The sequence below is a fragment of the Nothoprocta perdicaria genome, unplaced genomic scaffold, assembly GCF_003342845.1.
Source record: "Nothoprocta perdicaria isolate Ctin4 unplaced genomic scaffold, notPer1 scaffold_46, whole genome shotgun sequence".
NCBI classification, from domain to species: domain Eukaryota; kingdom Metazoa; phylum Chordata; class Aves; order Tinamiformes; family Tinamidae; genus Nothoprocta; species Nothoprocta perdicaria.
The window spans coordinates 3,703,099-3,729,768 of NW_020455710.1; the positions used below are offsets into that span (position 1 = coordinate 3,703,099).

Genomic DNA, 26,670 nt, shown 5'->3' on the forward strand with positions numbered 1-26,670 from the left:
AAATTGTCATAATCAAATAATTTTAGCTAAAATAKGTATTAACTATGTGAAACTAAACAGGAGTTTAATTTTTGATTCAGTGGGATTGCTCTATGGCTTATCCAATTTAAACCTTTTATATTATAAAAGTGGATATTACAACTGACACATCGGATGAGTTTTTGCCAGGTGTGAATTTCCTCGGGTACCTCCAGCCCACGAGCACCTAGTTGAAGGCCATTAACTTCACTTGCAGAGCTGCCTTTTGCTATAAAAAGAGGTAGACTTTAATGAACACTGCCTGACCCTCCAAGCATGCTCCTTCCGATTGGATTCTCGTTCTGTATTGTTTCGGAAATAGCAAGGAACCTGAAAATGAGAGAAGACCCTCAAAGCAGCACAGAAGCAGCTTGTGCTTGGTGCAAAGCATGGTGTGAGAAAGGAAAAGTTTCACCTGGCTGGGAGGGAAGCAGGGAAAGCGACGTTCAGGTACACCAGTCTGCTTTAAACCTTCCCCTTTGTGAAGGTGGGAGTAACATAAATGCTCAGCTATGTTCAGTGGCTTCAGCTATGCGTGTTTACTTTGCAATAAGCCTTTCCTTACAAAAAGATCTAAGGAAAAAGGCCTTTCTTGTGGCGCGCTGCTCCATGTGCCCAGGGGAGTAGATTGACGGCTCCTCAGGCTGCAAAGCAACAGCCTGTAGTTTTTATTAGCTGAGTTGCAGATYTTGAGGAGAGAGCAGTTGTGTATTTCTGTGGGAAGAGAAGATAATGGAAAAGAGGTCCTGTGTCTTTGCCCGGATGAGAGATTTTTGCCTGACCACCATGATATACCTTGCAGAAGTTGCCTTCTGCTGAGGGTCACATCTGTGCACCTTGTGCTGATGCACAACCTGCCAACGTGTTGTGGGTCTCACGAGACAAGKTTAGCTCTTCAGATATTCATAGGTTTTAGTGTCACAGCTTTAGGCACCTACTTTTTGGCAGCTCTAAATGTGTTTTGGCAGCTGTAAATGTGCTATCTCCATGGGCAGTTTTAGAACATAAGTGCTCTTAAAAAGTAGGCCTGTCCAGTAAGGGAGCTTGGAGTTTCTGAATGACTTGGAAACAACTTACGAGTACTTTGCTCATTGTAATTTGTTAAAGGCATTATAAAATAAAATGCTGTCATTGCCTTGAAACAGACCCATAGAATATACTTTGTCTCCAGTCAGGAATAAAACATTGAAATTCAGAATATCTTTAAGATCACCCCTATTGTCTCTAGCAGAGGTTGCCCTGATTCTCCTCGGTGTGAATTAACAAGTTCTAATTTGCTTATGAAAGTTATGGGTGTGTTTTTATTATTTATTGGGATTTCTTCAATGGGTTCAAGAGGTTATAAAGCTGCTTCTATGAAAGATGAAGACTTTTACCCCAGGCAAGTTGAGTGAAAGCAGCTGTAATGTGATCTCTGCAGTGCCTTGCTAACTAGCATCTCCCTTTCTGGGAGTAACAGTAATTTAAAYTATTACTGTAATTTATTTTTCACTTTTTCCAAAGATAAACAGTTAGTTTTGGTCACTTATGATAAGCCGGTGTTAGGAAAAGTAATCTGAAAGCAGATGACGACACAGTGGGAAAAGTGTTAATATGGGGCCACCAGAGTATAACAAGCTGTATAACATGCACAGAGCTGCCTGGCATAAATACTTCTGCTTTACTGCTCCTTTTTTATTTATGCAATCAGTCCRTGTGCCCCTGTAGGGTCTGTGGCTTGCTTTCTAAGATAGAGGTAGGAAAAGGGGAAATTAATTCCTTTAGTGCTCCAAAATGGTTGTATATGTTGTTCTAAATCAATGCCTACTGCCATTATCTCTATAATAATAATATTTTAAAAATCACATGTGCTTAAAAATCATACACAAACTTTGTAATAAGTTTTGCTTAACCTTTATATAATTCTTGATGCTAGCAAGCATGAAAAACAGGCACCTTCCTATGCTTCATCATCTTGGAATTTGAAGGGATTCAAGATGGTAAACTGCAGTATCACATAAACTTCAAGATTATTTTTAACAGGCTATAATATGTTAAGCTGCACCATATATAACTGCTGGGATTGTATGCTTGATCCTGGTTCCAGCACTGCTTTCCAGGGGCACCCGGCAGCTTTAGACGCCTCTGAAGGCAGGTGCTTGGGTGCTGGTTCTGCTCCATAAGGCTAAGGAGGACAGATCAAAGATTTTAGCAGGAGGTCAGATGGAGTTTGAAAACTTAATCAGATTAAATTTGCTTCAGGACTCACTGCCATAATATTCTGTCCCCATTGAGACAAATGTTTTTCTTCAGCACCTGTCCTCAAATTTTAGACACGAGAGCGCCCAGCAGTTCGTCTGAGGACAGCGATTTGAGGCAGGTCTAGCGGGGTGACACAGCGGCACTTGAGAAGAAAAATACAAGTCAGGACTATGTCCTGAATTTAAAATAAAAAATAGAATTTGGGGGGGCAAGGGGGGAATGGGGGATCTTAAGAGCTATTTTTTCCAGGAGTTGCAGATCTGCTTGCTTACTAGATATCACCATGACAAAGCAGCCTGCTTTTCTATTTGTTTTATTCCTTATCTTTTAACTTATAAAAGTAAGTTAGCAGGAGAGAGCTGTGAGGCCAGCAGAAGGTGGATGCTTGGGAAAAACATTGGGCTTGAATAGCAGCAGTCTTGGGAGAAAAAGGAAAAAGGACAAAAAGAGGTGGCAGACAGCAGGCTGGCATGCAAAATGCCGCCGACCATGTGGGCGCCTTCCTGCATGGGCTGGCGCTCGGGGATATTTTTTGTTCCTTTTTTCCTCCTTTTAGCCGTGAAATCACCCCGATAACCGCGTGTGCTCCCTCCTGCCGAATCCCACGCGCTTTCCCATTCCTCTCCTGTCTTTTCGAAACCCAACGAGAGGGGCGCCGGGGCCTTGGCGGGGAGCGCGGCCGCGCGGCCGGCCTCAGGGCCCCACGGGCCGCCCCTCACCGCCTCTCTTCCTCCCTGTCTTGCAGGCGAGCAGCCGGCTGCGGCACATGGAGAAGGAGCACGGTCAGAAGCTGGCCAAGTCCTCGCAGGTACGGGCCCGGGCGCCGCCGCTTCGGGGACGTCGCCACGAGGGCCGCGGCTCCCGCCCTGCGGCCTCCGTGGGCAGGAGACGTGAGCCTTCCTCAAGTCCCCTGCACAGCATCCCTTGCAGGTTTTAAGCGCTAAAAAAGTACAAAAAGCTCAACTGACTTGAAAAAATGGCTCAGGAAAAGATGGGGATGCCTCATGTGCCGTGCAGTGGCTCTGCCCAGGGGTCAGCCAGCCTCTCCGCAGCCCCAGCAATGGTTTTGAGCACATCAGTGGCCTGAAAAGGGKTTTTGACTGAGTTTTTGCTCTTTAGGGTAGCCTTTTGAACACAGAAGAGGAAAACATGGCTTACATGTGCATGTATGGTTAAAAGTGATAAGACAGGACATTTTTTAAGTGTTTCAGCTTGCATTTTGATTGGCACTTTGCACAGATGGGGAAATGTTGTTAGTGACACAAGGACATGCGAATACAAACTTTACTGGTTTACAAGCACGTGAAATATTTCTAAACTCTTAATTTCAGCTTTGGAGAAATATCTTTGAGTCTTGTTTTCTGTAAAGTTGGCCAAAATCATGCTCTTAATTCAGTGAAATTTTATTGGATATCGAATTTTACATGCTACAGTTTTTTGAGACTGCATTTATCAGGAAGCATTGGTAAATATTCTTTTTGCCCTCTGTCTCTAAAGATTAACACGAGTCTCCTGTGCATTTACTTGCATACAGCGAGGCTGTTGAGTCTCCATCCTTGGAGATATCCAAAGCCATTGAGAAGTTTTGTGAAACAAACGTATTCTTTATCTCGCCCTCTGAATCAGAATAGGAAAAAATTAGTAAAACCCCCAAAGGAACGTTTAATACACGTCAGACCTCGAGGCTGAAACGTTTTCATTGCTAGCTCTATTTTAGTTTTGTCATTGTCATTTTATACTATTTACATGCCAGCTCCGTGTGCCAGGCACAGTTTACTGCTGGAATAAAACTGGGCCTGGGTCTATTTGTTAAAGCCACATGGAGCAACCGAAGCGATTCTGGATTTGTAAACAGCAGGGTGAGGGAAATGGCTCTAATTGTTACAGTGRGGACACCTAGGTAATGCAATACCAGGTGGTAAACATGTAAATTGAATGTTGTAATAAACCTTGTCAGACTGAAATTTATTGGTCAGTGGAGCAGTCTCAAAATGGAAAAAAAATATATATTTTATTTTAAAATAAATATTGTCTAGCTCCTTTACTGCTCTCTTTACTGAGGAGAGATGGGCTAAATAACCCAAACTGGCATTTCTCAGTGCTTTCATGGCAAGCACAACACACACACACCATAACACACCATATGTCTTGTTTTTTTGGCGAATGAAGCCGTTTCACCCCAAAGTCTGAATTTCTTTACTTATGTGGGTTTGAATCAAATCCCTCATGTTATTTGAACRTAGTTTTTTGTAGTGTAGTATTAATAATAGGTCATTTGCAACTTTTCTTGTGGTCGTGCTGCTGACAACGTCAGTCTAATCTTACTTTATGTGGCCTCTTGGAACATTCACTTTTAACACCCACACAGAGAAGATACTTCAAGAAATGTTCTCTGAAGTTTATACAAAGTAAACAGTTTCTTTCCRTGAGTAGTGCTGGACAAAGCAGATCTTTCTCCACCGATGTGTGCTAAAATTTCCTTAAATGTGTTTCAGAGCTTCTGTGCTGTCTTAACTCAGTGAAAGCCATATGTGATATTATTTTTGCTATCTTAAAAAAAAAAAAAAAGTGTTAAAATGGAACATACACAAAGTGGTGGAGTTCAAATTGCCTTCTTATCTTAATGAGTATAATTTATGTGCTCTGTCACTTTCTCCCACCTTCTCACTGCATGTGTTACCATCACTTTACACACTCAGCAAAGCCTAGTTTGTGCAAATTGTCATGTAAAGCATCTAAAGCACAAAGCAGGTCAAACAGCCCAGTTCTGCCTAGAGTTACACCTATCTTATATATATATATATATATATATATGTTGTTTTTTTCCCTAAATAACTGTGGCCTCAGTATGATTGAATTTTTCTCTAGGAGTGAGGAGAGCTGCCAAATATGCAGGTCTGAGCGCTCTGGGAGTCCTCTCTGGACTGCCTGTGTGCTTAAGTGTTTCAGAATTAGACTATATGATTCTGCTACAGCAGCTTAACGTCAAACTTGAATACATATATACATTAAAGTTAGTATGTCTGCCTTCTTACCTACCATTAAGCACATGTTTAAGTGCCTTGCTGGGTGATAACTTACATGTCAGCATAAAATTTTATAAATAGACTTGAGGGATCCGGATAAGTTATGGCATTCCTCAGTGATAAAAAAAAAGGTGAAGAGATTTCAACAAAGCACAAGTGACTCATGTGAAAGGTCTAGTTTAAGGGCACGGGCCGTTGAATCTGGTCCTGGCTGTATTGCYAAGAGAATATCTTCCTTTCAATGGCTCAGAAATTTTCCCATCAAGGTTAACGTTTGAGCTGTGTGTGAAAATTGGAGCTTTCTCTTCTCTGCAGTACCAATGATAGTGTCTTGTGCTAAAAAATGAGTACCTCAACCACTATGTAAATTTGCAGTGGTATTTCACTGCAGTGGAGAACTGGAAGCATCCTGTATTTTGAAGATCACAGATGTGCTTTGTCCTTGTAAGTAAATATTTTGGAATGTTATAGTGGAAACCCCTTCCAAATATTTTGCGTTCAGCACTTTTTGCATCTCTTTGCTCTGTGAGGAATTTCATGCTTGCTAGTGTGTAATATGTTAATTTAAAATATTTAGTTTGCCCGGCAGAGTTTGCCAACTCCGTCCTTGTACCAAGCATAAAAACATGCAAAATACGTGCCACTTACTGAAGAGAGATTTAGCCTGCTGTTTTCTTTTTAGATCATAGCTGAACTTAAGACAACCATTTCCTCTCTGACAGAGGAGAACAGCCGGCAGCAGCTTGTTGCAGAACAGCGGCTCCAGGAAGTTGTACAAAAGTTTGAAGATAAGAAGCAGCAGCTGATTAGAGATAATGACAGAGCAATCAAGGTAATCTGGGGGGCTTAGTCACTGATGCTACTACCTGTTTTAGTGTAATTAAAAGTTCTGCAGCGGGCAGATGGATGCAGGCAGCGCTCGTGTTCGCACAGCCCGGGCGCTGGACCTGGACTTTGATGTCTCCGATGACTCAGGCTGCCTTTCCTCTCATTCATCGTGTGCCTGCTTAAAAAWGTTAGGGCTTTTGGCAAGTCCCAAGCCATTTGCTTCAGTCAAATCTGTGAAAGTTTCTCTTAATATTAACTCGGATATTTTAACAGATGCTCAGCACCTTTATGTAGTTTCTTAGTTAAAAAGGTGAAAAGGAGGAGATGAGTGAGCAGCATCCCGCTGCCTTGGGCTGCCTCTCACAAGGAGAGCTCAGCTTTCATGTTGAAGGCCACAGTGAAGCAAAGGCAGTTCTTAAGTTCCACTGGAAACTCTATTCAAAGACTCTGCTCAATATGCACGGAATACAGCAGTTGTCCTCTGTAGCTTGTTTTCATTATGCTTTTACATATTTTATTATCATAGTTACATTTTCTGGCCTTTTTTTCTTCAAAAGGAAACTTTAAGAAGTGGCTAGTTTTGAATGCATAGAGATTAGGTGCTTCATGCTGCTCTATGTCTTGCACAAAGCTTCCAAGCAGAGTCCCTGCAAGGTTTTAGCAACTCGTGCTGCGAGTGTGTTTTGTAAGACTCGGTCAGCTTGGGAAAGAAATTCCAGGCCATGTTATGCTTGGAGTTCTTGAATGTTGTTTAGTATCGTTAATATTGTGCTTTGCAAAATCTCCCTTTGAACCCACTGAATTAATGGAAATGTGCTGAAAGCCGGGTATCTAAACAGAGAAATCCTAGCAGGGAAAACAGMTGTATTCATTTCTGGAAGCTGAAGGAGGTTTCTAATTGCTGATTGCTTAGTATTTAAGAATCACACATAGTTCTAGGCAGCATGTAGCCTAACTGCTTTGCTCCTTACTAGCCTGGGGCAAAAAAAATTGTTCTTGGTGAAAATGGAATCCTAGATGTCCTGGAGATGGGCAGCAGCCTCCAGGGTGAGGTGAAAGGACCTTGGGAGGTGATTAAAGAAACTTTCGAAAGAGAAAACAATTCTTAATATAAACTTTGGGGAAGGCTTAATATAATGTTAGTCTTGAAAAGACTTGTCAAAAATTACTAAATATAACATTGATTTAAACTAACATTGAGGAACAGATTGCAATTTCCTTTGTATTGCAAGGGGTGACTTCCTGTAAGAGACCTTCYAGTGACTATTTCCTTTCACAAGCAAAGCACATTTTTGCAGAAGCCAACTGACTCTCAGCGATTTGTCGTGTGTAGTCAGTAAAGCAGATGTGGGCACCACAATGCATCATTTTGATATTAATTCAGATTCTTGACTCTCATAGTTACAACTATGAAATAATAGAAGTTTTTATTTATCCCTGTAATGTGGCTTTTTTTTTAATCACATCTTAAGCATTAGTTGAAAAGTAAATATGTGAAACTTGAAGAATGTTCTGTTTCTTATGACAACAACAACAACAAACAGTGCAAGCAGCCCTTTTTGGTTCCAGATGGCCTGCGTTTGGGCCGGTTAGAGAGGAATGCCTGAAGTACTTGGCATTCTGCATTCCACCGGGAATTGTCTGGCCTAAGGCCGAATGGAGGCTTGTGCAGTCAGAGTCGTAGAATCAAGATAAAATTTTTGATCGTCAAATTCCTTTCTTGTGACTTACAAGGTAACCATTTTGATTCCATCACGCTGCAGGGTCTAATAGCAAATATCGTTGAGCAGCTACGTGACCGCTCGCGCTGCCCTTTTGTCTCGGGCGGGACCGTTCTGGCCCTCGGAGCCAGCCCACCCACCCGACCTGCCCCTATGCAGATATCTCTGCTTTGAACTCACCCAGACTTCCACTTTTTGGATTGTGGTATGAGGACATGGTGTGGGGCAAATCGAGCAATGTGCTGAGCCTCTCCTTACGTGTCAGAGATTGGGACTGATTGATTTAGGCTGTAGGATTAGAAGTTGAGAGCACAATTATATTAATGTCCTACAGATGCTTGGAAAAGCTGCTTGAATCTGTTAACCCGTTTGAGATGCTGTGGACTGAGATATTAGAAAGCGTCTTGTGGAAGGGTGTTGGGTGCTGAACGCTTGAGGTGTCTGTGCAGAAGCTCCATTAGTATTSAAGTGTGGTGTAAACCAGGCTAAATTTAACTAACTAAATTTAACTAGCTGTCTGACATCCTGATAACATCTAGCCACAATCACCCAGGGCTCCGCATGATCAAACGGTCAGGGAATTTACCAAGCTTTTCTGATGCTCTTGGGCAGTGGTTACCAAGTCTGGACTCCCATGGCTGGACTCAGCACTAGCATCAAGTTAATTGCATTGCAGAAATAACTTAAGGCTATTTATGAAATCCCAACCTCAGTCTTTTATGAAGTCCTTTAGGTTCCTTGGATTGAAAGTGCTGTAGAGCTGCAAAACATTTGCAGCATTTTAATGTAGAAGTTGATGGTTGAGTGGGGACTCCACATCAAAAAGTAGACTCAGAAAATAAATGGATGATGGAGAGTGACAAACACACAACAGAGATGAGAGAAAATAATGATTTCTTTGTAAAAGGGAACCCTCTTTGTTGTTTTGTTTTGTATTACAKATTCTAGGATTCTGTTATATCCCCACATTAACACCAAAATTTYATTAGCAAGACATGAGTTGAAGATGACAAACTTCAACACTTTGTAAGTCAGTCAGATTATGACCAGATTAATTCTGTTAATAAATGGGACTTAAAAGATTTCTAGGAAAGAATGTCACACAGTAATGTTTCCCTCGGTGACAAAAAATTGGAAACAGTTGTTTTTCTTTGTTATGTTCAAATCCAAAGTGTATTTTTWAAGCCAGAACAGAACAAGGAAGAGCAACTTTTAATTTTGAAGTGGTGTAGACCAATGTAGACAATAGACAATATTCCTAAATATCACATATTTCTTAGATGCTGCCCTATCTTGGAGCAGGAAAGTCATTTTCTCCATATGAAAGTTCGACTGAGGACTTATTTTACTTTTACCAGAAGTAAAATTATTCCGGACCTTGGGCAGTTTAAAACATTTGGAGTCTTTCTTTAATAGCTTTGATAGCTTTGTTTCCAGAAAGTAGTCATCAAAATATACTGGCGTTACTTACAAACCTCTCTAAAATGTAGTCTATCAAAAAAAGTGTGTTTTCAAAATTATGTGAGCCAGCCAATTTTGCTTTCAGTTTTATTATCAACCCTTTTTATTAGCAAGTTCCATTTTTAATTACAAATAATGTTTTTATTAAAAGAAAAATGAGGGCAGAGATATGGAAATATTAGCTGAGTTACTGTCATCCTGCAGAAGTAGCCTGTTGTCCTCAAAACACCCCTGAACTGCCACCAGTGGCCTCTGCAGTAGCTGATGTTATCTTTATTAGTAGACAAATAATGAAAATTTGTTCACATAAAGGCTGTGACCATGTATCACTGATAGCACTGAGGTTGTTGATTAAGCAAAACACCCTGAAATGTAGCCTAAAACCTAAGCCTAGACCTAAAACTTGCTGTAACTAAACGAAGATACATGGTTTTTTTTGTTTTTTTTTCCCCCCCCCAAGGAACTCTACTTCTTTGCTTCTGCCTTAAGTCTATAATAATACTAATAACTCTGTAATATCTCKTATGAGCGGGGAATTACAAGGCACCAACCTATAACATTTTGTGTTCTACCATTGTAAAATAATTGTAGAAATTTACCAGGCAAATCATGCTCTCTTGCTTCCTATGTTCTGTGTGACCAGCAAAGAAAGTTTTGTGTTCCCAAAGGGCGGGTGAATGTCATTTGCAAGGCTTTTAAGCTGTTACTTTCTCTTTTTCCAAATTCTGAAGTACCTATTTTTTTTTCCAAGTCTTTGCTRATATGAATACTTTGCTTATATGAATTCACTCAAATTCAGCGTGTAAGAGAGACTGAGGATTTAGCCCTAAGCTTTTAACTGCTGCTCCTACTGTGTGCTCTCAATTCCATTATAAGGGCATCTTTAAATGACTATGTTGACACAGTCATTATGAATGATAATAAAAATAGACTTGCTTTCATATTAGCATTACTTTGTTAAGCACAATTATTAATTGCAACCAAAATTGGTTATAAAAGTCCTCTCCCCTTTTCAGGATCTTATCTCTTTTTCTGTTGCCACAGAAATTATTTCATTGTGCGCAGCCTCGTACCTTCACTTCCAAATTACAGGGTTTCAGATGTTTAGCCAGTCGGGCAATCGGAGTGGCTGAGCATCTGTAAGTACTTTATAATATCTTTGACATGCTCTGTGAGACAAAGAATTGAGTCATCTTTTTTTTCCTGCAGCAAGCTTTGCACTCTGGCATTTTTCTTGACTTTTCATGTCTCAACACATTGAAGAACTTACCATGGCCAACAGCAAAATCATACTTACAAGTTTTATAAAAGACTAGAACTGGTGCTAGCCTAGGCTCTGAACTGCAAACCAGTTTTATCCAGCARGTTTAAAACTCTGCATTTTTGCTTTTTCCCTCCATTGTCATTGTTGCTCTCAGTGTTTTACTTTCCCTGCAGAAGTCACTCTGCTGCATGACTCTTGGCTTTTTTAGTTTTAGAAGGGGAACCGCGTTACATCTGCTAATTTCAAAATTATAGAATTAAAGATTGCATAAATGCAAAATAAAATATAAAATCTTATGTTGTTAATCCAGCAGTTTCTCCTAATTAGTTTGATTACAGTTACTTTATACTGGAAAACAAAAAGTGACAGAAGAGAATTAAAAGCAAGTCCTTAAGTTCATTACTTTTAACTGACCAAAATAAAATAATAATAGTGAATGGAGCCCTAAGTTATTAGGAGTATATAGAGAAGACTGCCTGCTATTGACTGTTAAATAATACTGACATAAGCCTATGCTGCTAATAAAGGAGGGCAGACAGTGCTTTTAACTGTGATGTAAGAAAATAGAAAGGAGCTTTTTTCAAGGGCTGATGTGATGGTAACAGTTCACTGTGCTGCTGCGTGGCAAAGAGACTGTGCTCTGAAAGCACAAGGGCTTTTACGAGGGGGAGAACGTTGTATTTGGAAAGAGGGCTGGGGAGATGCCCCAAAGCTAGGATACAGGCTGCCCGGGAGGAAGAGCCTGTGCTGAAAAGTCTGGGACTTTAAAAGGGGGAGAGGAAAGAAAAAAAAAAAAAAAAAAAGGAAAGATAAAAACAAGTGTCTAATGTCCTCCAAACACAGGGCATCTGCAGAACAGTCTGTGCATGGGACTCTGTAGGCTTTCCAAGGGCTGTGCTTTGTTCCAGCTCCAATAACTTCCTGGAACTGAGCCTTCCTCCCGCTCGCGCTGGAACAGCCTTGACTGCAGGGCCTCTCCAGCAGTGTAGGTGGAAACACAATATGTGTGAACTATATATTCAACCAACAAAAGATTCCCGGAGCAAATGACATCTTCAAAGCAAACCTTCTGTAGTCCACAAGCATTTATTACTCTGCAGTAAAGATTTTAAAGCCTGGCACAGTAACACAAGTTACAGGCTTTGGCAGCTAAAGATCCACGGACCTGCTCTACTTATCAATGTGCATTTCCCCAAGCCATCTTTCTTATGGTCCCAGGAGTGAGATAAAATAGCACCAGATTGCATTGCCAGTATTGGTGTAAATATTTTTTTTTTTTTTTTTGCAAAACTATGTTTTCTAATATCAGTTGTTGTCCTTTCTGTTCTAATCATGCAGAAGGGGARAGTCACCCGTGATTTCAGCTTTATCCATTAAAGTGCTCCTGCCAAAATCCGTATTAACTCTAGGAATATTCAGGTTCCATTTAGAATTTTCTTCTGGCTTTCCAGCTTTATGTGCAGCTCTGGAACTCAAATAAATCTAGCAGGAAGAGCAGGAAATACAAAGCTAATATCAGAGCAGGCATTTTTGTGCRAGAGGATCTCATGAATATTATCAAAGCATTTTTAAAAATGACTAGCAAACACTTTTGTGTGGAAGATAAAGTTATTTCTATTTCACTGAGAAAGTTATCCATTTCTTTCATAATACAGGGGAGTTTTTTAAGAGTAGCASTAGAAACTTGGTGAGCCTGATACCTCTATAGGATAACTAGTTACTGATAGTTAAAGAYAGGGTGGTAGTGGAATGAAGAGTAGCATTCTTACCACTTTTGGAAACCAATGCCTTGATTTCTTGTAAATATTTTCCATACMCAATGAAAACACCTACTCATTCCCTAGCAATAAAGGGTAAACTGCAAAGAAATCGGAGGAAAGTAGCCAAAGCTGCCATATTTCTGCCACTTTCTTGCATCAGTGGAGTGAAGAATAAAGGAACTTTGCAAGCAGCAGTACTGTACTTGAAAAGCAAAAAAGCAAAAAAGTACCCAGGGACTTTTATGTGCGTGTGCAGGAGATCAGATGGCAACTCCCCCAGCGAGCCTGGCAGGGGAGCCCGCTCCGTGGCTCCGAGCCCGCAGCGGCGGCACCAGCTACGACATCAAAAGCTCCAAGCGTGTTGTGAACGTGGAGGCTGCAGGTTTAAGAGCACCTTTCTAATTAGTGCAAATGAAATATTTGCARGCTCTGGGGCTGACTCRCATGTGATTCTGTGCTCCCTTTTTACCGCTCTGTGTAAGAGGTGGAAGGGAGAAACTTTGTCACCGGAATGTGATGASTCTGTTGCTTGATAAAAATGTATCCCCTTTCTGCCTGTCATCCATCACTCTGCTCTGCCCCCTTGGAAATCGTGAGAGGTAGAATTTAGCCATTTATTTTTCTTGAAGAACCAGGTGATTTTAATTGAATGTTATCAGCCAGTTTTTGTGGTTTGGGGATGGTTTCAGAATTAAGCAGTTCGTCTACTTAATGTCAGGGCACTGGTATAATAAGCTTGGTAAATTTTAGGCTATCTCTGTCCTAAGGGAAATCAGTTTGACTTGCCCTTCAATGGATATTTCTTTTTCTATAAGCAGCCAAATTAGCACAAAAGTCTGGGAAAAAAACCCATATGTTCCTACATCTCATATTTTGCCTCTTTTCCGTGAAATTTTGCATTATACACACTTTTGTTTAGGCTTGGTGCCCTTTTATGCCTTGATAATAGAATTCTTCTTTAAGCCTTTTTGCAAGTGGATTCTGGACTTAATGAGTGATTTCCATCTTGCGTTGGAGCTTGGGATGCTTTCCCTGGAAATGGTTTATCATTACTGATTCATTTACCCTCGAGGCTGTGGTGATTCTCTTCAGCAGTGAGCAGGACTGCATTTATTTTTCAGAGAAAGCCTTGTTTTCAAGTACTTAACTTCTTTGGTCCTTTAAAACATGCACAGAGAAGGCTGGGGACTYGAGGCTGAAGCTTTTCCTTAAGCTCTTTCTTCTGTGCAGGCATCGATAGGTTTGTATTTTGACCTCTTCAGAAAGCCTGAGGTCCTCCACTGGGAGAGGATTTGATGGAGTGAAAAGTGCTCACCTGTTTTCTTCCTCTGTGGTCTATCATGGCGAAATTTATTCTGAGGATACTGAAATGTGTTGTATGCAGGACAAAATTTAAGACTCTAAAGGAGTTTCTCTTCACAACGGCCATATGAAGAGAGGACTGGAAGAGCAGTGAAGCAGAGGTCAGTCAAGCACCACAAAATCCTTTATCCTCTGATAAAAACTTTTTTTTTTAAATTCTTCTATTACTAAAAATGTGCCTCTGCTTTTTTTTTAGTACAGGCTTTCACGTCTCTGAAGTCAAGAACTTCAGCTAAGTCAATATGTTAATTAATCTGAAGCCAAATCTTTCTGCACTGATGCATGTCCCCGTGTGTATCTATTCCACGGGTGCAACACAAACAGTTGTCAGCAACCATAGTGCTGGATGTACCTGTCGGAACAGCTTTTGCCAGCTTGGCCAACCAATCATGAGACCTAAAATATGTATTTCTAGTGTTGAATACGTCTCCTATATTTGGCACCTCAAGAAAAATATATCTTCAGTGAAAAACCCAGACTGCTGGTTACAAAGAGTTCATTAATATCTGCTGAAGTTCAAAGCAAAGAGGCCAGTTCCTCACAGGTCAGGGCAACTCTCTGTAAGGTTCCTCCTTTGCCTGCAGCAGGGGCTCATCTCCTCAACATGTTTATTTTCCTGCCAGGATTGTTGGCAGGTGAAGAGAGTCACATCAGCTCACCTCACGAGTATTTTTATGCTGGAAACCCGTGCCCTGAATATGCCATTTTCCTGGCCCAGCATACCGTGAGATCATGGGTTTCAAACCTGCCTGTGTTGGCCTTAGAACATAAAACATTTAATGCAGCTTTCATTTCCTTTCTTGAGACCTGCAATAAAGTCACCAGCTCAGTTTTGCACTGGTTTTGCTCTCCTGTGCTTTAAAAGCTCTCCAAGGATTAATGCCTGTTGCATAGGGAGGAAGAGGAGCAGCTGAAAAACATGTCCTGAAAAAAAATGTGATCATTTTTGAGTCAAAACCAAATAACTTGAAGTCCTTCTAGAACCAGTTTAGGGTAAGACTGAACAGTCCTCCTTCCTGAGAAAGGAATAATTAGGACATGTCAACACCTAAGCTTCATGCAGCTCTGTGGTGGTTTCAGGAAGCACAGAAGTGGATGTCTTACCAAACGGGCAGCAAGATCTAGCCCAGACTCATCCAATCTCCTGAGATTCAGTGACTCAGGAGTGTAGCATTGTAGTTTTTATAAAACATGTATGCTGTCTGTATTAGGACTGTGGCAAATGTGTTAAAACTTGGAGCACTGTAATGTTTTTCTGTGTGTTTTCTATGTGACTGCTGAGGGAGTCTACCACATATATGGGTCCACCATGCTCCAACTTGGCCCCTTTTCTTCCTGTGGCCAGTCTGACTCTCTTTGCTGTGCAGCCTCCACCTTTCCACCAGCAGAATCCCTRAACTTGAAGAGACACGTGAAGGAGGATGTGCTTATTTAAAGAGGGACGATGTCCATGGGTGACTGTCCCATCCGTTCCACACGTGCCTGAAGCCTCCAGGCGCTGTCTGTGCTGGTGCTGTATTCCAAATCCATGATGTAAGAGGGTGAAAGTACAAGCAAGAGAAAACTGAACATGAAAAGGAAGTTTGTTTGCTTACTAATAGGCTTGGGAGTGGCAGAATGAAACTGTATAAATAAAAATCCAGGCTACCAAATGTTCGATACCTGCAGGAGCACTTGCATAGTTTGGACCAAGCCTGCAACCTGCTTGAAGGAGAAGTCAAGGTCCTACCTGGCTTAGGAAAAGTCTTTTTTTTTTTTTTTTTGCAAGGCTATATTTAAAATCATTATATTTTTGTTTCTAATGTTAACATAGCTTATATCCTTTACAGTTTAGCAGGGTAAAACAGCAATTACTGAAGCCGATGTAAAAATTTGCATCATAGGAGTGGGCTGTGATGTCTGCATACCTGGAAACACCTCTGACCACAGCTGTGTTCTAAGTATGTTATTATATGTTTTTTCATTCCTGCCAGAATAACACTTCATTTGTGTAAATGTTGAAAATAAGATCAACATAGGAAAGCACGATGTGATTGATGGGCAAAGAATGCAGTGAGGTCTGAGTTGTGTCTGTTAACACTTAAGCAGTGTGCAAACATTGTCTTCAATATATATTATGTGCTGCTTTTTTTCCTTCCACTGTCCTTTGCTGGGTCGATTCTCCTTCCTAAATTTTACAAAATGCACATTTTAAGGTGCAGTTTAGTGCTGTTGAGAACTCGCGCAGCTTGACGGGTTCCAAGCCTTCTCCTCCTTTCACTTGCTGTTTGTGAAACCTGCCTCTGCAGAGGACATCTATATTCCTGCTTCCTTATCAGATCCTAAAACCAGATGAAGTTTTATGCAGCTTTAACAATACTGGACTTCTTGCTTCTTTTGCACTGCACTGTACATTGATTTTCCTGAAGTTTGAGCCTCTTTTATGGTGAGGAGATGTTTTCCAGCGTGCAGGAAGCAGCGGGAAAGCCCTGTGATCTGTGCTGGGCAGGTCTGACGAGAGCAGATCAGCACGGACCTGCACAAATGAGAAGCTGGTGAGGCCRTAGAGCTTGATCTGTTTTCTGTTACTTCTAAAGCTTTTGCATTTTAAAAATGTCATCTATATAAGAATATTTGAAACTACTTACATATAAAAAAAAATTAAGAGAAAATAAAAAGAGCCTGCCTGCCTTTTAGATGTGCCAGACAGGTTTGGCAGTCATTCACTTAACATTGATCAAGCGTTGCCGAGACATCCTAATGCTTGCAGTCTTTTATACCTGCATAGAAACGGTCTGCTCAAGCATAACTGAAATCAGAAGACATTGATCTGGGACATTTTTCTTGTTCAGAAAATTCGGAGTGATGTTTTCAGTATACTGGAAATATCAGAATTTGACACTAATCCTCCAGAGGCTTGAAAGTCCTAGAGCAGAGAAACTGCAAAGATTGTCCTAGGACTTCAGGTAAACAGAACTGGCAGTGCTGGCTCACACCAAGGGTCTGTCTGGCCCYGTTTTCTGCTGCTCGGTATCTGGTAACAGATGCCCAGGAAGAAGTATAAGAACAGGCTGAAAATTTAATAGCATTAACTCCATGTACTCAYCATCCTCCAGCAAGTTACAGTAAGGAAAGTCCATGAGCCGGAGGTGATGTCCAGATTTAATAATCTTTGATGGACTTTTATGCCATGATCTCTTTTTGAACCCTTAGCAGCCCCAATGCTCCAAGGAGTTTTCTGCAGCTGTGGGAGGGTCGGCTAACCAAATTCACACAGTCCTTCAGCTGTGGTTGAGCTCAAAACCAGCTTAAAAAGAAAAAAAAAAAAACTTGCCCAAAGAAACAAAACTCCATTGAAATCAGACCTGTTTTGTCACACAGCTGAGATTAGAGCTCTCAGCATCCCCAGAAAGAATATATTTGAGACAGCAAAAGCTCTGGCAAGTTGTTCTTTCCTTGCTCTCATCTTCTTCCTGGKTTTCCTGCATATAAATTGCACCTAATTTGTTATCTATATTTGTGAAATTATCAGCGTCAAAAGATCAAACGTGGGGGTTTGTTTTAAGTCCAGCCAAGCAGTTGCTCGCTGCAGTGCTCCTTGCAGCCGGGCTCTCCACCAGCAGAGCCTCTCGCCCTCATCTCACCTGAGCTGCTTGCCGGGACACAGAGCTCCCTGGATTTGCAGGACAAACGTCTCCCAAAAGGTTTGGGTCTGACCAGTCTTGCCCCTGATGTGCACGGGACATTTTTCTTCCCCCTTGGGAAGATGTGACTCTCCCTCAGCTGCCTCTTAAAAGTTTTACGACTGCTGCACTGGTAAAGTCCATTAAAGCACTTAAAAATACGGCTGTTCAAATTAGAGGGAACTGGTATTGGACAAGCCGTTAAAATACAAGATACAGATGACTGCCCTTTTATATGTGTAGAACACAAACCAAATGTCTATTTTAAATAGACAATTGCTTTTAAGGGAGGCAGAGCCAGTAAATTTTAAGGCACACCAGTTCACTTTGYTAATAAATGATTTCAGTTCAGCAAAAAGATTACTTTAGACCTAAAGAAATGGAATGGCAGATGTTTCCAGATGTGAGTTATGCAGGAATTTTGAATAAAAGCTATGAAAGAGGTTTACATAAAATGTGTAGCTTTACACTATTCCTGCTATTTATACCTTTGTGTTTGCCTAAAATATTTTATTTTAATATTCTAGAGCTCTAACATGAGAGGAAAAACTTCTARACAAGCAGAAATTGATCTTTTCTAGGTTTAATCTTGAAAATCTAGTGATTTAACATGATTTTAAAAATGTTTAGAAATATTGACGTTACGACAGCAAGTGTCTCTGCTGTGGTATCATATGATTAAGTAGAATGGAAACATCCTGGGGTGAAGTTCTGCTCTGTCATGTTAGTACGACTTTAAAAAGTACAAAGTCAGTACCTTATAAAATAGATACTTGAAAACAGTTTTTGTTTTCCTCAGGCTACTGAGATTAGAGTCTCCTAATCTGTTTGACCAGCTGCTGAGGATGTTCTTTTTCATTTTTTTTTTCTTTTTAACTAAATGAGCTTCAATGTGATTAAAAAAACAAAACTTCAAAAAATGTTCAGTTTTCACACATTCATTTAAGTAGGAGCAATTGTATTATTATGTCTGGTTGCAAATGTAATTGGGTTGGGGGTCATTAAAGGCTTTGAATGAAAGTATTTCCAAGTTTCCAAGGGTGCATCCTTTGCTGTCAAGAATCATCTCGTTTTGGGGCTTAGAGCCCTGCTTTGAGAAGATCCTTCTTYGTGAACGTGCAGGCGCTGCCGAGTCAAGCTAGCTCTTGTTCAGTGCAAAACACAGTGGTTTATTTGCCAGGGAGTTCAGGTTGTTGACTTTGGTTACTTTGAAAAGGTATAAAGACTTTATTAGATTTCTTTCTTTGTGTGTGTTATGTGTAAGAAAATGTGTGGGTTTTTATTCAATATGGCCTGCTGCTGCTGGGARGGAATTCAGGTATTTCTTCAAGATATGCTATGGAGTCTGCTAGTGCATTGTGCAAAATACATCATTTTATTTACACTAGAAATTGGATTAGCCTATTGATCACAAATATCTGAGTTAATATTTACTTTTAAAGGGAGCATAGCAAAATGAGCTGTTTCGCAAGCCTATTAGAAATGTTTATATTACCAGGTCCTCGTGCGCCTGTGACAAGGAATGTGTTTTAAGAAGACCTTTGTAGAGCAGCGGGTCCGYGGAGGCTGCCGGTGGCCTCTCCAGGTGCAACGCTTCAGCACACCCACTTACAGTGGCAGTTGGGTGATAAACTTATTTGGGAATGAAGCCCCCGGCAGCGAGAAGACTGCCTTGCTCAGCAGTGATTGATAAATACGCTGTATCATGAGCTCGATGCTCTCAAAAGCATTGCAGGAAGTCCCGAAGGAGCCCCCGATGTTTGCTTCTTCAGAGCTGTTAGCAAGCATGCAGCAGGTAGCAAAACACATGTTTTACTGGTTAATTTGTACTCCCAAGAGCRGGTTTTCATGAGCACAGCGTAGCCAACCTTGTAGACGTTTTCACAACGTCGCATCAAAAATTCAAGAAGTTGTCTGAAATCTTGAGGCTGACTTCAGGTCTTCACAGAAGCCCCACTGTGGGGGTGGCAGGTTCCTTGCTGTTTCTACTGCYTGTGAAGTGTTTAATAAAAAGCAAATTAAGAAATGAAAATTGTCTGGCGGATCCATCGGGCGTAACAGTTATGCCTGTTCAACATTATCATTCAGCACGTCAGACATTAACCTGATGGGAAGTGCTTTATTTTGTATAATAGTCTTGAAATCAATCTGAAAGGTTGACTTAAAATACCTAATGTGCTTTGAGGTTGATAACAAACTCTGCAGTTCAAGTTTTAATAACTTGGGGGGAGCTAAGAAACTTCAAAAGGTTGTGTGATAAATGTTTCTGACAATGCGTCAGCCAAACATTAGACAGAATCGTGGTAAATCCTCTCCTCCTAAGTGGTTTAAAATGGAAGTTTTGAACTTTTCCTTCATACGAGTATGCTTCAGATGTCACGGTATCTTTGGGTTTAAAAGATTCGTTTTATCTAGAAGAGGAGACGTTGGTGTTGCTGTCTGCACCTCGGAGAGGGAAAGGAGACAGCCYGGTAGTTCTCTCCTTTTAGGAACCTCTGCCCCTCTGTGTTCCCATGGGCGCCCTTGACCATGCAGCCCTCGGAGGCTGGAGGGAAGGAACGGCTGGTTTTCAGGCATATTACCAAAATAGGTGAATATTAGAATAAATCTTGTGAGTTGACAGGCTTTCAGAGTGACTTCATCCCCACGACCCTAAAGCGTTCTGCTCTTAGGAAAAAACAATGCTTCCACATGGCAACTGCTTGTTGCTTTTTGTGGTTCCTTGAGAAAAATAGATGAAAGCAAGTTTATTGCTGCGCTTTGAACCTCACCGCCCTCCCCCTCTCCTATCACCTGCACCGCCACAAAAACAAAGTGAAAACAGTTCCTTCCTTTGCTCCCCCTGAAAACACTGCTGAGCTTTACAATGGATATTGCTGTTTTGTTTGAATTTTTATCTTTTCAGGGCTTACGCTACTCGATTGCATCCTTTGCGTTTCAAATGGATGTCRTTTATTGGGCGCTGCTGTGAGGCCCTGGCCCGGTCCTGCCTGGCTCCGAAAAAAAGGAAAAACAGTATTAGCTCCAAATCCACTGAAAAAACGGTTTAGAAACAATATAGACCATCCCCTATAGAGCCCTGCACAAATGTGCTTCCATGGGCAGGATCCGCGGCGTGGGCCAGCTTGGCAGAATCTCCTCTCCCCGTTTCGAAGGACCGGTAAAATGGACCAGATTTCCAAATTTGCTCTGTATATGGAAGTTCCCATTATTCTAAGGGGGAATTGCAAAGTTTTTTGCTTTCTTGAAAGTTCCCACTTTTATCTGATTCCTCACCAAAGAAACCTTTTTTGCATAATAGTAGCAGAAAAAGGGGAGATAATTCTTTTAGCAACACGTTTAAAGAGATATTAAAGTTTGTGTTTCTATTTCATGTTGTAATTAGTGTTCACTATTCATGATGTGGTGCCTAGGGCTTAGCATCATGTATTAGGCATGAAGATGCCCAGATCTTTCTGCAGTTTTGGCATTGCCTAGGAAGGTGCTGGACAAATCAGAGTTCCTCTCCCCACTCATATATTGTTATTAGCAACTTCACACAGGTAATGAGATTTAAATGATGGTAAAAGGCTAGGAGGTCACTGCAAAGTGAGTGTTCAAGAAAGGTAAGATATTGCTTAAGGTGTTTTAATTTCTATTCCTCAGGAGTAATAAAAAAGAGATTTTCTGTACAGTCATAATAGCAATTGCAATGTTACCTAGAAGAGGGAAGAATAATTTCAATTACTAAACATCATACCTATTTTCTGTAGAAAATAATGCAAATGTTTTATTTTTTCTGTTGTAGTAATGTTGGCCCCTGCATATAGGTTGGCGAAAACTTTGTTTGCAAAAAAACAAAGCTATTGTTTTAACCAAAACCACAGAAATTTTGCTTTTCATATTGAATCAGTAGCATAATGAGTAGTGGAGAACTGTTTCAACATCAAAGGAGACTTTTTGGATATATAGTGTGTTGCAACAACAGCGCAAAAGTTCCCACCAGAAAGGAATTCTGCCATATGTGAACAGCAAACATATGTATTAGGTTAAAACCATAAGATTTCCTTTGCTTTACACCAAAAACAAGAGGGAACTTAAGTACAAAGGTTTTCAGACAGTCACATGTTGGAAATGCAGAACAGAGGACAACCAGTGCCCAAGGTGCAGGTACCAGTGGGCACGAGCAGGAAGCATGGGATAAATACCAACAATTTGGCTCAAACATCAGTGCTTACTTCCAAAAAAATACATTTTTTGCCGTGATTGGAGGAGTTTCATCAGTGATCTTTGTAGATATATTTTACCTATTTATTTTTAGTAGTAATAAACCGAGACGTATTTACTGATCCCTATAAAGCTTTCTAACGAAAATAACAGTCGCTATTAAAAAGTGTGGGTAGAGATGAGTTGGAGACTGAAGACCTGTGGTTAATTTTGATGGGCTACTTGGCTGGCTGTTTGTAAGTAAAAGTTGCGTTTGATTCTGTAAATTGTGAGACCATCTCCTATAAAAGTTAATTTTGTGCCCAGTCTTTGAGCTCAATATACTGAGCTTCATAGAGAGGGAAAGGTGCTCGATTGAAGGGTTTTTTGACGTAATTTTATAGCATTCTCCAGTTATAATTGTGGAACAAAGTTGTTTTACCTTTTTATTAATGTTCACACAGATTTTCTTTAACTTCCAGAGCAAGGTTTTCTTTGCATGATGGGGGAAGAGAAAACACATCAATAGATGTAATTTGAATTTAGGAGACACTTAAAGAGGGGCCTGTACTCAGAATTATTGTTGGCACATGTTTTGAGGAGTATAAAGTCTTTTTTCTGTGGGCATTAATAAGGAGATAATTAAAACTATAGTAGGTAATTATGGTAGCTTTTATTACTGCATCTTTCATTAACTAATTATATTAATTTGGTAATGTTTGAAAAATTCTTTGAAGATGAAAAGTGCTAGCTATTATTACCTTTTATTAGTAGTATTACTTTGCACTGGTCATAAATATTGAGGTCTCTTTTTGATACTGGTGCACATCTGTGTATGCAGAGTCCGTCTTACAGCCAATAAAAATTATACATGTATGTATATAAATATATATATATATGTGTAAAGCCAACATGTGGCATAATCTGATCATTATGAGTAATGACTTCCCTGCCAACACATTTTCTTTTAAGGTGAAAAATGCATTGGATGTTTTGTGATTTTAGAAGATTTTCCTCTCCTAGTGCAGGACTCCCCGATGTCAAGTATTTTGAAATACTAATGATTCCTGTTTATTTAGTTCTTCCAGAACTGAATTTTCTTTCAGGGAATCTGACACCTCTCTTTTTTTCTTAAAGTCCTGTATTTAAAGGATAATCAAATCAGTTTTCATAAACTAGAGATTAAATCCTTCATATATTCCCATTTCGTACTTGTTCATGTGCTTCTTAAAATCTTTTTTTCTTACCAGCCCTTAGTTGATTTAAATTAAGCCGTGTAACTAATGCCAAACGTTTATTCCTGCTCTGAAGAGGATTTTGTGATTCTGGCGTCGTACCTCTTCATCTCGCTATGGCTCCTTGTCAAAATTATGCTCTTCACAAGTTAAAGAGAGAAAAAAACCCCACACAAACCCCTTTGCAGCCTCAATCTGGCATCCAGAAGTCAGGCTGAGCTCCTGGGTTTCATTCCTTGTCCCAACCTCTCCAACCAGGGCTGGATCCTGCACCGATGCTCCACGTGCTCCTCCAGGTACCACCAGCAGAGCTGGGCTGGAAATAAAACTTAATTAAACATTTCACTGGTGGTAATTGAGCCATAATAGAGTCATACCAAAAAAAAAAAAAAAAAAAAAAACCATATATACCTACCCAGACATGAGCTCTGCTCTCCTCTCCTTGCCCATGCATCCCATGTTCACGATGGACAAACTGCAGCCACAAGCCCAGTTGCAGTAACCTCTGCTCCACACAGCATCAGCTGTGACCCAAACATTTACAGTATGATTTTATTTTAGGAGCCTTTCCATTTTTTTTTATAAATAAATCAAATGAATGTTCTTTTTGCACAGCTGTAATTCACCCACATTGTTGCAGTAGAGCTTATTATCTCATTTACATTTTTAAGTGCTTTTCAAAGTGTAGGATATCTGGGCTGGAAAGCAAAACATTTCGTTCCTTTGTTCTCAGGCCAACACAAAGCACTTCCAAGGTCAGGTATGGTGTAGACTTTCAACAGCAAACATGTTTACATGGCATTTGAAAGCCGGTTTAACTGAAAAAAAATACTGTCTTTATAACAGTGATGTAAGTCAGCTTAGCAAAGCTGAGAGAAGGGGATTAATTTTGTACTTTGAAAAATTTAACTTCGTAAGTTCGGCTTTGTTTTCCGTTTGAAAAAAAAAAAAAGCCTCTGACAGCCAAAAGTTGGCCTGATTTTTTTTTTACTCTCCCTTTAGCTTTTTTCTTTTTTGCTATCCTTTTCCTTCATCCCAGCAGTTATTAAACAGGCGTGCTGTTATTCTGTGGGTAAAATCTGACACTTTGAAGCTGCAGAAGAACTGCTTTTCAAAAAAAATAGACCTCAAAAAAAAAAAAAAGAAAAAAAAAAGAGCTGTTTAATTTTATAAAAGAGCTGTTCTGTGGTGGACCTAGAGTAAGTCAGCTCCTGTTTTGGAGAGTACTCACTGTGACAAAAGCTTATCTATCAGACACAGAAAAAAGATACGATGGTTTTGGGTACCCAGCAAAATAGATATCAGAGCATTCAGGTCTGACCACCCTCCCGGTGATGGCGAGGGTTTTCAGCGTGACCTTCAGAAGGGTGCACTGCTCCTGRCACCCTTCATGGCTCTCTCCTGCAACACTGAAACCATGAGCAAGAAAATCGCTTACCTCCAATTGCTGCTTTTGGAAATAACCATATATGTGAATCTGCAGCAACCATGAGATTTTCATGCTGCCTGTTTGGGATGGACTTGATCAACTGCTGACCTTTTTAATTTTTATCCGTATAGTGACAGGAAAGGTCCTTTAAACCCAAACCCAGAGTCTGTGCAGTGCAAGGGCTGGTTTGTCCTCCACTCATCCGTGTTTGTCACCAACAGTAGGTGCTAGGGCCGTGGGGTTGGCAGTCTAAAGAGGGTTCCTCCCTCCTCCTTTTCCCGCATGCCAAGCTATTTTGACTGTATAAACTGATCCCGTGGAAATGGCAGGAGGAGACGGGTCACGCTTTGTAGTTTATCTGAAATGTGCTCTGGGGATGTTCCTGAGAGTTGTTCTTGAGCCGTCGGTCGTGCCTCCACGCTTTGAAGTCGGGGCAAGACTTTTCTCAAATTAATTAGCTCTTCCGTGACTTTTGTGGTGTGTGCAAAGGCCCCGTTCGTTCTGCATCACGTTTCTGCAGTTGCATGACCTGATCGTTTCAGGATTTAAGTCAAGATAGGCTTGTTTGTATTTTAAGCTACCATATTAGATATACAAAATGGAAACAAAGAAGCCTACAATTCACACATAGATTTCATTATATTATTGCTAATTAAAGGTGCTGCAAGACTTGTTGAGTGTAGAAGACTGAGTTTATGTTCAAAGACTGGATTTCAACATTTCTCAGCAGCGGTGAGAGCATAAAAGTTCCTGGGCAGATCTGAAGTTCATGCTTGGGTCTGCTTAAATTTTTTGGCATCGGAACATGTAATAGTCTTATAGCATAAGACTTTAAAGTTAATGCCTGGCTTCACTTCAAAACAACGTGCAAGATCTRTCATAAGTAGTCCTCTTATCTTATCTCCATAGCAATTTTATCCTGTAAATGATTTGAGAGTACAGTATTTCAGTGCTGTGGAAAAGAGCAACTTTTCTTTTTTTTTTTTTTTTTTTCCTATTAAATCTTTGTACTGTGAGCACTTTTAATGATCCTGATTTATGGGTGGGTATTCTACTTTGAGGAAGCAAACGATAACCATATCACATGTTCTGAGAAACACGTTAGGGGAACATGGGCTGGCCGGGCTCTCCCTTGCAGCCGGCCCTGCAGATGTTCTCGCTGCAGCTCCCTTTTTTGTAAAAAAGAAACTGCACCGAGGCAGTCTGGGTCACTTATAGCAGATATCTAGTCTAAGTCTTTGCTCTGAAGCGAATCCTGACTCTGCTCCGCACATTTCAGCTCTACCTTCATTTCCTGGCGTTTGGAATAACCCGAAATCCTCCCTCGGCGCTGCCGCCGGGTTGGTGCCCGTCCAACGCGCTCCCTGTGCACTTTGCTTCAAGTCCCTGCTTGCAGTGAGCAAGGACTTTATTCGAGCTGACAGCATCACTAAGCTGTTAGCAAGTGGGCAAGTGAACGCTAAGTGTGTATTCAAACCTCCAACAATGCCCAGGAAACTTAAAAAAAAAAAAAGAATCTTTGGAACTCTGTATTGTTTGTTTGGTGTCTATCTGGTAGGAATAACAGAGACTATCAGCTCCTTGGGGCACGACTGTTCTTTTGTTAAGCGTATAACAAAAAGATCAAGGCTCCGAGGGGTGGCCCTAATAAAGATGAATATACAAGAGGAACAATAATGACAAAATAAGTTTGTCGATGCATTTTATGAGCTTGGTTTTAAAAGTGATTATTTCTGAACTAAATAAAGATCGGGGTAGTTGTGGTAAAGTTACGTGATCGTAAGATCCCTTTTATTTATTGCCATTTTTGCTTTGTACGTCACATGCTGGATGTTAGCACAGGGGAGGAAGGGAGCTCCTCATCTTGGAGAGCTTTCCATGTAAATGACAGGGAGCACATTGTCCCCGCAAATTCCGAGCATGGTTTTCCCGAGGATCCTTCAGCTGGTTTGGAGGAGAGGCTGTTGGTGCCCTGTGAAAGGGCTCCTAGGAAGCACAGATTGTACAAACAGACTGATAGCAAACATATGAGACAGAACTTGCAGCGTTTCCGTGTCGCTTTCAATCTCTGAGGGCATTTATTACATTTTTAGTATGAATACATGCCAGCTATGGCAGAATAGAACCTAGCATTTAACTAGAATCTTAATGAAATTTAACTTTTAATGAAATTTAACTAAACTTAACTAACTAATTTAACTCTTAGCATCTTTCATGAGTTGCTAAAAGCCGCTCTAGCTGAGGAGTTGTRCTGATATTTCATAGGTTTCTTATTTAACCTATTGAACCACATGCACTGAGTTTTTCTGTCCTCCTGGGTTTCTCATATGTGTTTTGCATCCATCAATGTTGTTTCAGGTCTTACAAGATGAGATGGAAAGTTACCGCAGTCAGGTGCGGGCTGCAGAGAAGAAGCTGCAACACAGAGAGCTGGAGACCCAGGAGCAGGTACCTGGCACTGACCTCTCCTTCTCTTCC

General features: G+C 40.6%; 1 protein-coding gene across 1 annotated transcript in view; it reads left to right on the top strand.

The window, feature by feature from the left end:
- The window catches only part of CEP112 (centrosomal protein 112), a 135,037-nt gene that overhangs the window by 91,839 nt on the left and 16,528 nt on the right, over positions 1-26,670 (top strand). Inside the window, exons 21-23 of the mRNA XM_026046715.1 lie at positions 3,005-3,067; positions 5,968-6,117; positions 26,551-26,640. Of these exons, the coding sequence (XP_025902500.1) occupies positions 3,005-3,067; positions 5,968-6,117; positions 26,551-26,640 (303 nt within the window). The remainder of the gene's footprint in view (positions 1-3,004; positions 3,068-5,967; positions 6,118-26,550; positions 26,641-26,670) is intronic.